Source organism: Miniopterus natalensis, chromosome 8 (genome assembly GCF_054644295.1).
Source record: "Miniopterus natalensis isolate mMinNat1 chromosome 8, mMinNat1.hap1, whole genome shotgun sequence".
NCBI lineage: Eukaryota > Metazoa > Chordata > Mammalia > Chiroptera > Miniopteridae > Miniopterus > Miniopterus natalensis.
Window position 1 is genome coordinate 14,903,135 of NC_142088.1, and position 15,025 is coordinate 14,918,159.

At 35.5% G+C, this 15,025-nt stretch overlaps 1 protein-coding gene across 1 annotated transcript in view; it reads right to left on the minus strand.

Annotated features, from left to right (window-relative positions):
- SPAG16 (sperm associated antigen 16) overlaps positions 1 to 15,025 on the minus strand; it is a 403,525-nt gene that overhangs the window by 7,798 nt on the left and 380,702 nt on the right. The window contains exon 14 of the mRNA XM_016196754.2: positions 10,976 to 11,041. Within this exon, the coding sequence (XP_016052240.2) occupies positions 10,976 to 11,041 (66 nt within the window). The remainder of the gene's footprint in view (positions 1 to 10,975; positions 11,042 to 15,025) is intronic.

Consider the following 15,025-nt stretch of genomic DNA (forward strand, 5'->3'; position numbering starts at 1 on the left):
AAATTCTGTTAAATCTGTTTTATTTATTGTGATAGCAACCTAAGGTGTTACTCTATTTGGCAGAAGTCTCTTTTAAAGTGGCCAATTATTATTGATTAATACAGTGTTCACTGTTAATAACATTGCTGGGATAACCTGCAATAAATTTATTTTCTTTTAATATGTACATAAGTGCAGTTGCATAAAATCAGAGCAGTCCTATATGCATAAAAATGATAATTTATGCATTGGTTTGTGTCATCATAATGTTTATATTACTAAGGTTCGAGTTTATGATGATAGGCTATATTCGGCTGTAGCCATATTGAAATGATTAGGTAAAATGTTCTCAAATCCATAGTTTGATTTATAAAAATAGATTAGAGGGTTAAGATATATATATATATATATATATATATATATATATATATTTAACTAAAATTCATAGCTTTTTTAAGAACTATTATTTCAGGCTGTGCTTCTGTTTGCACAGAATGTTTCACAAGCTAGATTTTTTTTCCACTAGAGAAACAATATTTTCTGGAAGATATGAAATTATATCTACAGAATGCCTTTTGGAGAAAGAAAAGTTACAAACTCAAAAAGGCACAGTCTATTTTTAGATATGCAAAACCTAACATAATAGGGATAATTTAACGATTTGGTTTCTTTTGTAATTTTGTATTTGGTTATCAAACCGAAAAATAACTATTTCTAAGAAAAACCTCTACCTGTCCACCTAAGAGAAATTTTGGACACCTTTGTTCAGTTCGAATATCAAGCCCCATCTTTGTGGTCTCAACTTTCTCTAGCTCAGGTGGAGTAACAGATGTCCAAGCAACCAGCATGTAAGTTAGAAACAAAAGGATCTTTTGCTTCCCAGCCACCCAAGTACAAGTCAAGGCATATTCCCAATTCTTAAAATAAATGATTATGAAAACAAGAATACTTTAGGAAACATAGAATACGTTTAGGTCTAAACATAGAATACATTTAGGTCTCTGAATGCAATCTGAATATAGCAGCTTACATTTCTTTAGTTAGAAAACTTGAGTTTTTTGGTAACAGCTGTTGAATGAGGGTGGGGTGAGAGGCGGAGCCATGGTTCTGATTGACATGCTGGGCCCTGAGACCACTGTTACACCTACTGCAGGAAATTCCGCACCATCTGTGGGGAGATGTAACTCTGAAAACACTTTCCCTGCAGGGCCACTCTGAGTATACAAATTAAACTTCTGAAGGGGAAGGACAGATCCTTCTGCTCTGCCTGCAGTTTTCATGTTAACGAGCAGTCACTCCTTGAAGTACGGATTCGCAGGGTCACATTCACCCAGGAACGTGCAATTAAGTGGGGAAAATTACATTAAAGGGGATAATCAAGTTATCTTGTAATTACGCTTTTGAGTAAATTGGTGTGACAATTCTTTGTGCTCTAATTATGTGACTCAGAGTTAATGGATGGTACATTAGACATTATATCTACATGTAAAACAACCTCTTATTAAAAAACTTCTTAAATCACATGAAAGTTTAGACTGACTACAGTTAATTATGACTAGAGAAAAATGTGAAATTTTATATTGGTATTATGATCCTATTTAGAACATTTTTTGTCCTCTGAAAACTGTTTAAATGAGACAGTTGTATTGCAAGACCACTTGCTTAAATGGCCAAATGTTCTGAGCAGTGACATTGTTTCTTATAAAAGTAACAAATATATTTTGAACTATTTTTGGCAGCTCTATGCTCAGAATAAACATAGGAAGTCTGCAAAGTGTATTAAACTTTAAAATAATATTTTAAGATCAATAGTATAAAATAAATTTAATCCTGTCACAGCAAACGTTGTCTTCACTATGTCTTCTTTTAATACCCCTTGAGTCTGACCCGCAGTGACTTTCTGATAGTTCCTAATCAATAACTACTTATTGATTACCTTCTGTGCCAAGAATTGTGCCAATAGCTACGGGGTAAAAAAAAGTTAAGGTATTACTCAGCCAAAAACATCTATTATATTGGCCATAGTGGGGCATTTATTTTTTTAGGAATAAACATTTTTGAAGCCACAGATCATGCTATGGGGTTACTTTAACATGGCCTCAACCATGCCGCATTGTAACCAATAGCAACCTAGGCTAAGAGTAATCTCTTACATGTAAAGTATCCACGTGCTTCTTCTGACCCTAGCGGGCTCCATGTGTCCCGTTGCTCCATCAGGCCACTCTTGTGCCACCTCAGGAACTTGGTCTTTGCTGATGCCTCTGTTTGAATTTTTCTTAAGATCATTGCAGGGCTTTCTTAAACATTCTTCTCTCAGGGTCCCTCCCTGACCATTCTATTATAAGCCCCAATTCTCACCTCATTACTCTTTTCTACCCTAGTTTATTCTGGTTAGATAACATTTGTTATTCTTGAGGTTATTCATTTGTTTGTGTGCTTATTGTCTCTGGTTCTTACTAAAATATAAAGTCCATAAGGACAGGACTTTGATTGTTCATCGCTGCACCTTCAATATATAGAGCAGTGCCTGAGACATAGTAGGTGCTCAGTAAAGAGTTGCTTAGTTAAAGCCATACTGAATTTTTCATATATGCCAAAAATAGTCACTCAAAGGCTGTACATATAGAAAAACAAATGATTAGTTTTATAGTTAAAGAGGAATTATCAAGAAATATGACATAATCATTTCACTTCTAATTTTCATGGAACCATCGAGAAAACTACAAATGCTTGAATGCATCTTTATCCACTTGTAGAGTTACCAAAGGTTAAACTTAGGGGCAGGGCGATATAATCTGAAATATACTGTTCTTTGTCATTTACATTGTTACATTTCTAAGAACAAAACAAAGTAGAAATAAAGGGAAAAGATCTCTATCAATTTATTACATTTAAAAGTAATTACGAATTAATTTTTATTTTCTGTTTGTACACATTCTTTCTTTATTTTACTTTTCTTTAATTTTTCTATCAGAAATGATTTTCTTAAGTTCAGGCAAGGTTGTGTCATAAAATATTAGTTTAAGGGTATCGTAGTATAAGATTAATTTAAAAGACATAAAATTGATTTTTACGTATGTAGGAACACTGAAATAATTCAAATACTATATAAAATAAAATAATCATGTTACATGCCTCCTAATATTTTATTCTGTTGTTGTTTCCAGTTTCCTCAAAGAGACAGAACCTGCTTCGGTGTTTTTTACCACATACCTAAAATTTATGACTTATGCATTATCCAGGTGCAATAATGAATAAGAACTGACAGGAAATATCAATATTGGTCCAGCTAAATGGTAGTTGACATCAAGTTGGATTGCTGAAGAAGTAAACAAAATTGAAATTATTTTGGTGTATAAGTACTGCCTGACATCATTTGTCCTTCAGAGGATCAATAGCTGTATGACCTAAATGTTGTTGTTTGTATTGCTTTATATAAAGTGGCCAGAGAGAGATGCTAAGTACTTTCTGTTTGAGATTGAAGAACAAACACAATCCCCCAAAAAATCAGAACTTGAGCTTCCTTTGCTAAAATGGAGTGAGGATAACTTTTCTAGGTAGGTAATTAATTGCAAGTAATAGCTTATCTGTGATTTAAAGAAAAGATAATATGAAATAATTCATTTATGTCCACATACAACCAAATTAGAAAAAGCAATTAACCTATCTCTGATCAAATTTAAAGCTCTTAACTGCCTAATTATTAATGGCATATTCTAAAGGTAAAAATGAAAAAATATTCCTATGGAGGCTGATATCCATTTTTTAGTAGAATTTAGCTCAAGTGTAATGCAATTGCCTCATTTCTTATTTAATATAGTTTTAGAATTCCATTTTCTTATCTCTGTTAAAGAACAAAATAAGCTCTGCAACTTTATGTTTATAAAATTGATATTACATTAAATGAAATAAAATTATGGAAATAAGATATTCATCTTATATATTTGTGTGTTCTTTTGTTTCTACTTATTTGAACACAAATCATTAAAAAACATTAGCTTGACTATAATCATAATAAAAATAACAATAATAATAGGAATGGTAGAAGTAGAAGTGGTAGTAATAGCATTTTCTAATTGCCAGGCACTATGCTAAACACATTACATGTATTATCTAATACTCACTGTCTTTTTATCATTCATTTTTATAGACAACCAGAATGATTTCCTCAAGATTATATATCTTATGAATGGTAAAGCCAGAATCCAAAGGTACAAGGAGGAGACAAGTATAACTGAAGTTGGGCAATTTTCCAGTGCTCCAAAGTCATGGGACACTATGATGCTATACAAGCTTTCTAAGGAGCAACTAATGTATCCTGAGAATTAAATAATTTTAGCTTGAAATTCAGTATCCACAGAATTTAGAAGGTCGGTAAAGGTGAAATAAGATGCGATCATACAATGCTGTAATGAAATGCCTGTTCTTTCATTTGTTCAGAACTCTGCATTCATTCATCACATTTTTTGAATAGTGAATATATAATTTAAACTACATTATATGCTAAAGATACTGAGTCAAACATTTAAAATACCCTTTCCCTCATTTCTTTTCACTGCATTCCAATGTAAAGAGATTTTTTAAATAAAATGAACAAACAAAAATCCAAAGACAGTTGTGAATTGTGATCCTCTTGCTTCTGTATTGCAATAAACAGGGTAACACTGACTAAGATGACAAGATGGAGACAATAACCAGTTAGAATGAAAAAACAAAAAACAAAAAAGAGTTCCATATTCAGCTTATTAAAATGATATCTCTTACAGAAATTTTGGCTGAGATGCTAAATAGCAGATCAGAGTGGGATTAACTTTAAAATCATCACATGTAGATTGAATTAAAAGTGACAGATCGAATGAGATGACAGATTGAATAAGAAGAGTCCGCTAGAGAACACGATTTAACTTTGAGTCTCGATACAAGTTAATACTTAGCAGTAAGGTAGTAAAAGAGGATCCAGCACAGTAGTTTGAGAAACAGTGACCAGGACTACTTCTCAGGATTCAAGAAGAATGTTTTAAGTGATTAGGAGAGGAAAGGCTAATAATAATGGAGGAATGATCAATGGAAGCAACAATATGAAAATCCAGAGCAATTTCAGTGGTGGTGTTCACTTGGAGGTCATATATGAATGGCTAAGAAAGTGCTTTTGGAAATTTCTGGAGGAAAAAGATAATACAGAAATAACACTACCACTCGAAATTGAGATTATGGGTTAAAAGGTTAAAAATTAATATGTATCTGAACTCAAACAATACATAATAAACAAGGGCAGGTAACATTTAAAGAATCAAAAAGAAATTCTATAAATGATAAAAGTAGTAATAGAAATATAAAAACTCAATAGAAAGATTAAGCAGTAAACTAGATTTAACCAATAAAATTTAGTAAATCATAAGACAAACCTGAAGAAGTCCATTGAAATGCAACATAAAGAACTAGAGCATAGGAAATACAAAGGAAAGTTAAACTCAGAGAACTGAAAAGTTTCAATGTAAGTTTCAATGTAAAAGGAGAGTCAAAAGGAGAGAGAGACTTGAGGGAACAACAGGCAAGAAACAATAAAGAAATCATGACTGGAGATTCTCCAGCACTGCAGAAAGACAAGGGTGCACACATTGAGGAAGTGTATCACTAAGTTTTAAGAAAGACAAAAATAAGATCAATTCACATGTAGATATTAAGAATAAAATATTAAATATATTAAAATGTATCAGAGAAATATCAGACAGATTACCTACATAGGATCAACTACTAGACTGAGAGCAGACTTTGATTGGTAAAAATAGTTCCAGAAACAATAGAAGAATGAAAATAAAAAGCACAAAGACCAACGTTTCCTGTCTATTCATTCTCAAAAAATAAAAATGAAAACAGTAAAGAAGAAAATGAAGCCTTGAAAGAAGAAGGGAAAATAAATGTCAATCATAGGCAAAAAAATAAAACAAAACATTGGTAGCACTAATAAATGCAGTGGTACCTCAGTTTTCAAATGTGATCTGTTCCGGAGACCATTCGAGGTCTGAAATGTTCTAAAACCGAGGGATCCACAGCCCACAGCTGGGCCTCAGGGTCTTGCCCTCAGTGGGGGCCGTGTAGAATGTTCGACTTCCGAGGTGTGTTCGAAAACTGAAGCATTGAATTCCTGGTTTAGGGTGTTCGTAAACAGAAATGTTCATCAACGGAGACGTTCGAAAACCAAGGTACCACTGTATTAACTGTTTGCATGACTAATTTCAAGGTGGGACCAAAGTGCAAAATAAAAATAACATGGAATATGGAAAAGAAAAGTCTAGAAAAGAGTTTTAGTGTTTTAAGTTGTTTGTGCTGTTCTGGGGAGAATAGAAATATGGTTTAACTATACCTATCTTAGAGAAATGAATTTATGATGAGATAATTATTAAAAATAGACATGCACAAGAAGGAAAAATCAAGGAAATCTCATAATCAATAGAATACAAAATAAGACTGTAAAAGTGAGTTTAAATATATTAGTAATCACAGAAATGTAAATGAGTTAAAATCAGCTATTATATGACTTAGATTTTATTGAAAACATGAACTAATACAGTATGCACTGCTTACAAGAGAAATAACTCCAATGAACCTATGAAAAGAAAGGAAATTGAGTGATGATAAAAGATACACCGTATAAATACAATCAAAGTAAATAATTTAAGGCAAAATGTTTTAATTGTGTCAAAGAGGGCAATTACATACATCTAAAAGGAAGCATTTGAAAGGAAGATATGAGTCATAAGCTTATATGCTCTAACAATTTAGTCTCAACGTATATAAAATGGCACCTGAGAATAGAAAATGTGAAAATCTAAAATAATGTGGTTTTTTTAATTGAAAATTGAAAATCCATAATACTGCTGGAAGATTTTAACATCCCCCTCTCATAATGTGAAAGATTAAACAAAACATTAGATTTCATATGATTTTTCACAATAATAAGTTATAGCAATCTTTATCTTAGTAAAAAACTAGATGCCCCCAAAAAGAACATACATTCTTTCTAAGCCTATACAGGACATTTTAAAAAAAATGATTATGTACAAAGCAGCAAACAAGTCCTACTAACTCTCTAAAGCTGACATCATAAAGATAATTTTACTGACAAGTACGTAATCTAATATTAAACCAGCAACTTGAAGAGAGCCTCAACGTTCTCATATATATTTCATAGATTGGGAACCAAAAGCAATTTTAAATAAGTCCAAATTGACAGAAAAAATCAAGAGTATATGAAATGAAGAAAAGTGAGATAGCAAGTGACTGAGAGATGGAATGTCAAACTTTTTAAATACAGAAAATTTTGGAGCATTTTATCTGTTTAAATACAGATAAAAATAATCCCATAGAAGGGAAAGAACAAGAAATAACTGAAAATGTAATGAAGAGAGTGAAAGAACAAGCAGTTTAGAGGACAACCTGGGATATCAAAGTGCCTTAGGAGCCGACACGCTCCTCCCATGGCGACTGGAGCGTCGCACAGAAGCTGCTGGAGGTGCCTGTGTGTTTAGATGTAGAGTAGGAAGATGTGAGGCTTCTTCCCTGATTACTTCTGTTTTCTCATTAAAGAATAAGTTGAGGATGTAAGAGGAGAGTTTGTGGATGAAAGGGAAGCTAGAATGTGAGAATATTTAAGAAGAAGGTATAAAAGTAATCTAAATGAACGGAAAAGTAAACACACTAGAGAAATATAGTTTAAACGGTGGGCAACAGTGACTGGCCATTTGTACTTCAGAGTCACAAATTTAAAGTTAATTAAATTAAAAACAGTTTGATTGTATAGTTTCCGCTAGCATTTTTTAATCTGTTCTGGCACAGGCCACAGAATATAGATTTGTGATCCATTTTGGAATCAGAATATCCATATTTTATATAACTAGTTGCAATAAGTGTACATACATCTACATTTAAAAAATCAATAAAACACTATTTGAATACAACAGGTCAATCGGAAGTGAGAACAGGACTTGAGGTAGGTCTGAAACACCCTTTTTCACAAGTTGGTCAGAACCTTAGAGCTTCTAGAATATCACCAATCTTACACAGTCTTCTAATTTTGTTCAACAATCAATGAGTTGAGACTAAATTTCTAGCTTAAATGTGTGAGATGGAGGCAAATACTCTCAAAAGATGAAATGGTATTTTAATAGAGTTGATTTAAAGTTTGTACCTGACTTCACCAGGCAGGCAGAGTGTAGCCATTCTGACTATGTGACACTTAGGACAGTTGTGAATGTCCCCGGAGAGGTAAGGACACCCGCCTCACCACGCAAGCCCTCTAGGAGAGGACCAGCAAGAGCTACTAGAAGGTCTGATGGAATCTCCACCCTGGTCAGACTATCAGCCAGCTTCTTGGAAAACTGAAGACATGGAGACTCTCTCTGATAGGTATCTGCTCATTTGCTTGCTATGTATTTTTACACAGTTTTGTTTCTCTTTTAATTCATTGAATTGTCCATATCTATTAATATTTTTCCAGCATTTAATGTCAACTCTGTTTTTATTCTTCAATTTAGTTTACAAAAAAGCTTTTTAGTAAAAAGCTTTCATAGTTCCTTAAAATGTTTCATTAACATATTACTACAAAAAGAGGTTTTAAATAAATATCTACTTCCATTAGAAATATCAGTAAGAAATAAAGACATCAGAGCCCTAATACTATATAACATAAAAATTAAACTTACATAGCTTTTAGGACCATACATAAATATTGTATATTGTATATTTGTTTCTGTGATTCTTGGTTGCTAGCTAGATAACACTGAATTTTACATTTGTGATTTCTGCTTACAAATCTAAAATTGTAGAATTTTCCTAAAGTTATGTCTACATAAATAGCTGAATGCATTTTTAACTGATATAATTGCACATCCTAAAGGCATCAAACAATTAGTAAGTCTAATATTAAGTAATTCAGATTGCTGCCTGATATATATGTACCTTATAAGCTATGTATTATCACAACTTTGTCTGATAGTTTGCTTGAATGTGAAATGTGTCACAATGCCACATCCTCAAGAAATCCCTAGAAGTCTTTTTGCTCTTTCAGTCACTGCTGCCTCCTAATCTCTTGACAATTCCTCAGCAGATATGTGAAATAAAACAGTTTTCAAATCAATTGACCTAGTGAGTGTAAATTTCACTTAGGAGTATCAGTTATCATAATGAAATATTATTTCCTGAATAGTTATTAAATATTTACAGCAAAGAAGAGAGAAATTGATGGCGAAGTTCAGTGAGGCCCTGGTATGTTGACTTGGAACTGCGCTGTAGCAGTCATTTTGGTCTGAACAAGTTGTAACAAAACCAGGTTAGGCGCCTTGATGCTGGAGAGTGAACCTCAGACTGCTCCTTTTGCCTTTGAAATATGTATAATTAATGTATGTCTCCCTTGATTGCTGATTCAATAAATCTCACTTGGCCATTTCCATATTTATTACATTTTACTATTTAAGATGGTAAATGGTGTGTCTTTTTCAGCTATGATACTGCTTACCAAACTAAAATGCCTAACTTACAAAATATTAGTTTACTTCATTTTAGCTTCCATTTAATTTTCCTAGGGTACATAAAGTTGTAAGCCACTTAATAGATTTTTGGCATAAATATCCAAATTATATGGGTCCATAGTGCTTAAATGGCTTTATAATATGCCAGACATAAAATTTTGCTTGGTATCTAGAACTAATCCATAATATATTGGCTCAATAGAGTCAATCAAATAGGAATTCCTCACTAAGATGCCTTTGTTAGAATGTAATTGTAGTTGAGCTGCTCATTAACATTCCAGGGTTGATAGTGACACTGGCATAATTGCAGGTGGAGCAAACAACCTTCCTTTAGTAGAAACAACTTTTAGTTTGCACTTTTCCTCTTTCTAAAAGACTAACAGCACAATAGTGACTGAATTTTACTGTGTGTCATTTTGAAATTAGATGTAGAGAATCTATCAGATGTCTTTTTTTAGCTAATTGGAAGAGGGATATGGAATTAAGATTCACACTCTGGCCCAGCTGGCATGGCAAAGCAGTTGAGCATCGACCTAGCATTCAGGAGATCGCAGCTCGATGCCAGGTCGGGGCACATGCCCGGGCTGTGGGCTCCATCCCCAGCAGGGGCCATAAGGGAGGCAGCTCATTAATGACTCTCTCTCATCACTGATGTTTCTATCTCTCTCTCTCCCTCTCCCTTCCTCTGTCTGAAATCAATAAAAATATATTTAAAAAAAAAAAGATTCACACTTCACTGTGAACTTAGAGACAAATTAAAATGTTAGATATAATTAAATCATAGAGTTTGAAAGGACTTGAGAGGTCATCTATCTTGTCAAATCGCTTTCATCTGAGAAGGAGCAAACTTAAATCACTCTTCCATGATTACTATCTGAACCCTTTTAAGGATAACTCCAATTAGCTCAGCAACACAAAGCAATGTGCTAACAATTTTCATCGTTGGAGAAATTATCCTGATATCTAAAAATCTCAAGCTGCAGAAAAACACTGTTGGTGTGTCCTCGGTTCATATGAAGAAATATGTAAAATCGTTCCATGAGGAATTGCAAAGCTGTCCATTAAAGGCTGCTGTGTTCTAATCGAAAAAGTCCCTGTTTCTTTAATGGTGTTTATTCTTGGGTTTCCTTTCAATCATTTCTGTTATTTTTTTGATTCTGCATTAATATTTACAAGTCTATATCACACTTACTTTCTTGAAGTCCAGATTGGGCAAGAAGCTTTCAAAAATGTGCTTCCGTGGCCTTAAGTTCAATAGGCGAGTTCCTCATCGTTTCTACCACTGTGTACTCTGTGTTTGACACTTCTGCAACCCTATTCTATCTCTATGTCTTTTCCATTGTCATAATTTATTCCCAAATTTGTTCTCCTACTCACCCTTTTAACCTCCATTTCCCTCTGGGATTTTCTTTTATTAAAATGAATTTGTATATATAAAGAGTTAAAAAAATTGGGAGAACTCAACTCACCCTAGGAGTAAAGGTGGCATCATTGATAGAATGCATGTGACCATAAAGCGACTGCTCACATTTTCCCTAGGAAGACAAAGCAGAAATAAAGTCAACTAAATCCCATTCAACATTTGTAAGGAAATTGAAGGGTAATTAATTTTATTTGTTTTCAAGCAATGTTTTAGTCCAATAATAAAATTAATACACTGTCATGATAGAAAATATTAGCTTTTGCTATCAGCTCCATTCAGAACCAAACAGGGCCGTGCTAATGAGTGTGCCACCAGGGTTGGTATCCACACTGACATTCTAGTGTCCTTGCTTTTACACCATTGAACTGGTGGTGAACTCTCACCAAATGACTCCATTTTACAATTAGTAGTTTTGACGCCATGGGGTCAAGTAGTGAAGCCCATGGTTTCTACCACTGCTGGAGGTGTGGGGTTCTTGGGGTCCTTTCTTCTTTTTTGTTTTTAGCTATAAGATCATTTTTTAATTTCTGAATTTTCAAATTTTGGCATTAAAATCATTACAAGTATAAAAATGTTATAAAACTTGTATAGTAGTATTTTTAACACAAGATACACATTTGCTTTGTGAAAACCATACTTCACTTCTAACCATTCAGATCATCATTTCTAAACAAAGCTAAAATTAACTACAAACATTTCCATGTTTTAGTTTAAACGATTCCAGGAAAAATGGCCCATATCACATTACAAAGAAGATTTTGATGGGGGAGGGGGACTTTCATTTTTCCACCGATGTTCAAAGGGCACTCTTAACTAGCTGAGGGAAATAATACAAGTTCTGTAGAAGAACCAGAGAAAGATATATCTGGAATATTGTTGGTAGATTCTTGCTATGGTCTGAAATTCAGATTTAATTCAACAATATATTCATTCAACAAGTTTTGTTGTTGAGCAATTAACACACGTCAGGCACAATTCTAGGTGCTTAGGACATGTCAAGAATAAAACAAAGACCCTTGTCCCCATTGACCTTTCATTCTAGGGGGTAAATAGGTACACAGTACGTTAGAAGATACTAGGTATTGTGAAAATAAGGCAAGTCAGGCAGGGTAAGGGGTATCATGAGTTTGGGGATTGAGGGGCAAAGGGCAGAGCTCTCACTCACTGCCTTGTGCTTCCTTAGTCTTCCTCAGTCTAAGGCTGGAAGAGCGGCTACAGAAAAGACTACAGAAGAGAGACACTAGACACAGAGGGTCACCAGCACGCCCTTCGCTGTCATCCGACATCCATGCGCTATTTTGGAGTTAGGCAAAGTTAGAAAGGCTTTACTGCTAGGCTCTAATCAGCCCTCACCATTGCATCCAGCAAATTAACTTTCAAATATTTATTTACAGAATTGAGGCATGCTATTAATCCGTTTTCACAGACCGCAAAATTTACCCACATGAATCTAAATTTCATAAAAATATGTTGAAACACCTTGGCACTCTCATAGGATCCCCCTGCCTGTGCCACCCTGGTTCAATATCTTGATACTGTTATAACATCAATTATGCTGAGAACTTCAATTCATCTAAATTCCTAAAGTGGAAATAAGTACTTACAAAGCCAAAAAGGTGAAGTATAAAATGTTATAATTAGCTTTCATATATTATCATCTTAGGGACTTTTATCGTTAATTTTGTTTGAGAACTAGTATCATACAGTCATAAAACATTATGCTTGTAGAGTGAGTGTTAATATTTTTTAAATATTTAAAGTAGCAAATTTGCTTAAAATAGTTCTTGCATTAATAAAAGTTTTACATCTGGTGCTCTTCTAAATCGCGAGCCCCTAAACTATTTGATTAATTAGTAAGGAAAATGGAGTTTTCTGACGCAAATCCTGAATGCCAAGTTTTAATTCAAAGTAGAATCTCTAAGGCGCTCTTGAAAAGCCCTGGAAATATGGGGAAATAATGGAAACGCTGACGGGCCACATTTGTGCTGCTGTAACAAAACCTGACTGGAAGATAAATGTTTCATGAATTAAGAAAAGTTAAAAAAGCTTTTTCTCTCCAGCTTTGTTCCCAAGATAAAAGTGAATCTGCTCTTTCAGTGGTATGGGGAATATGTGGGTTACTAATATGCTAGTCTGCAAACAGCCTTAATCAAAAGCAATACCCAGACCGGGACACTAAAACTTGGAATAACTTCTTTGATGAAATCTTGTCAGAATTGTTTTATTTCAAAGGAGTGAAAAAAAATGAAAAAGAGGGAAGAGTCATATAAAAAGAAGTCATGTGGCCTAACATGTCATTGCTCCAGCACTTGATTCTGCGAGGGAACCCCTGTGCAATAATGGTATAAGGGTTCCTATCCCTGGCCCTGGAGATAGAAACGTCTGGGACTTAATTCTTAGAACTGCTTCCTAATAGGCACGTAATCTTAAACAAATGTGCTTCACTCCACTGTGCTTCAGTTACCTTGTTTAATTCTCAAAACCAACTCAAAGATACCATTACCTGTGCGCAATGGGGTGAGATTTAACCCATGGTTTTGTTTTGAAAGTTAAATGAGATAATGCACGTGAGATGTTGGCAGAGTGCTTAGACAAAATACAAGCTTGACAAACATTAGCTTCCAACTTGAGACATAAACCATCGGAAATGCGGATGACTTCCAAATCAACATCTCTGCCCTTAGCATCTACCTGCGGCCTTGAAGGAAGGAGCCTTAGAGGCATCAGTGCAGTTCCTCCTGTTTGTCCCTCAGTCATTCCCTAGGTGGCCCTGCCCTGCTTCGTGCCCTGCTCTCCGCTAACCCCGTTGCCTTGGGTGCTTGGGTCTCTGTCCTCTGACTGGACTCAGCCAGAGGAAAGCACCAGCAGGGTGTGGAGAGCAGAAAGAGAGAGGGGGCAGGTAAACCCCCCCTTTGTGGGCTGTGATTTTGCCAGTGGCCCTGTCATCTCCCTGATTCCACAGCCAGAGCTCACGCGTGCCCAGCAATGCTCTCCTTCCCCTGGCCCACCAGGCCGAGGGAAGAACTGGCTTCCCACGGTGGCCAGCCCTTGAGTGCTGTGTCTGGGCCCTGAACCCTGTTCACATTTCTATAGACATTCAACTGGAGTGTTCCTCAGGTGTCATCTGTTTCCTGCTGGTGACGTGTCCGATACAGCATGTCACACATAATATGCTAAAGCAGACTTGGACTCACTGCCTCCCAACTGCCGACCTTCATCCTTACTCCAAGTAAATGGCATCACAGGCGTTCAGACAAAAGTCCTAGGCCATCAAACACCTGAGAATCAGAATCCCTCGCCCCTGCCCACCCGGGTCCCGGCTGGGCCGCCTCTGTCGCCCTCCATCGTGACCACTCTGGTGCAGGACGTGGTCATATGGAGCACAGTGACAGCTCGAGCACCCTTATCGATCTTCGTGCCCTCCTCTCCCCCGCTCCCCATCCATGTCTCTCACGGCCACAAGACTGATCAATGAAACTTAAATTAGATCATGCCAAGCCCCAGCTTACAGACATCCAAACAATTACCGCTGTACTCCAAATAAATTCTGAATTCTTTAAAATCAGGTCCAAAGGCTCTGCACTGTTTGTCTCCTGTCTGGCTACCTGACCTCACCCTTTGCCATTCTCCCTTCTCAGGCACTGTGTGTTCACGAATATGTTCCTGCGTCTACACGGTCAGGGCTTTCTGCGCAAACAGTGCTACACCTGAGTGAAGGGGTGATTAATAGCACCCCTAAAGACAGAGATCTTTGGGGCGATTTAGGGGCATCTCTCTCTCTGAGGCATTTGTGGGTTTTGTTTACATTCCAGGAGTTCACAAGCCTAGAAGCCTTCCCCTCCTCCTCCCAGAGAGGATTTATTTATATTTCAAAACAAATGATATCTCTCTCTTTCTCTCTGTCTGTCTCTCACCCCCTCCTTTTTCCCTCCCTTCCACTCTTTCTAAAAAAATCAATGGAAAAAATATCCTCAGGTGGGGATTAACAAAACAAAACAACAAAAATAGTGTACTATGAAAAGCTGACAGATATTGAAATAGTGCATATCAGGAGCCTAATACTCAAGACAAATGTTTAAAAACTCTTAAAAATTAA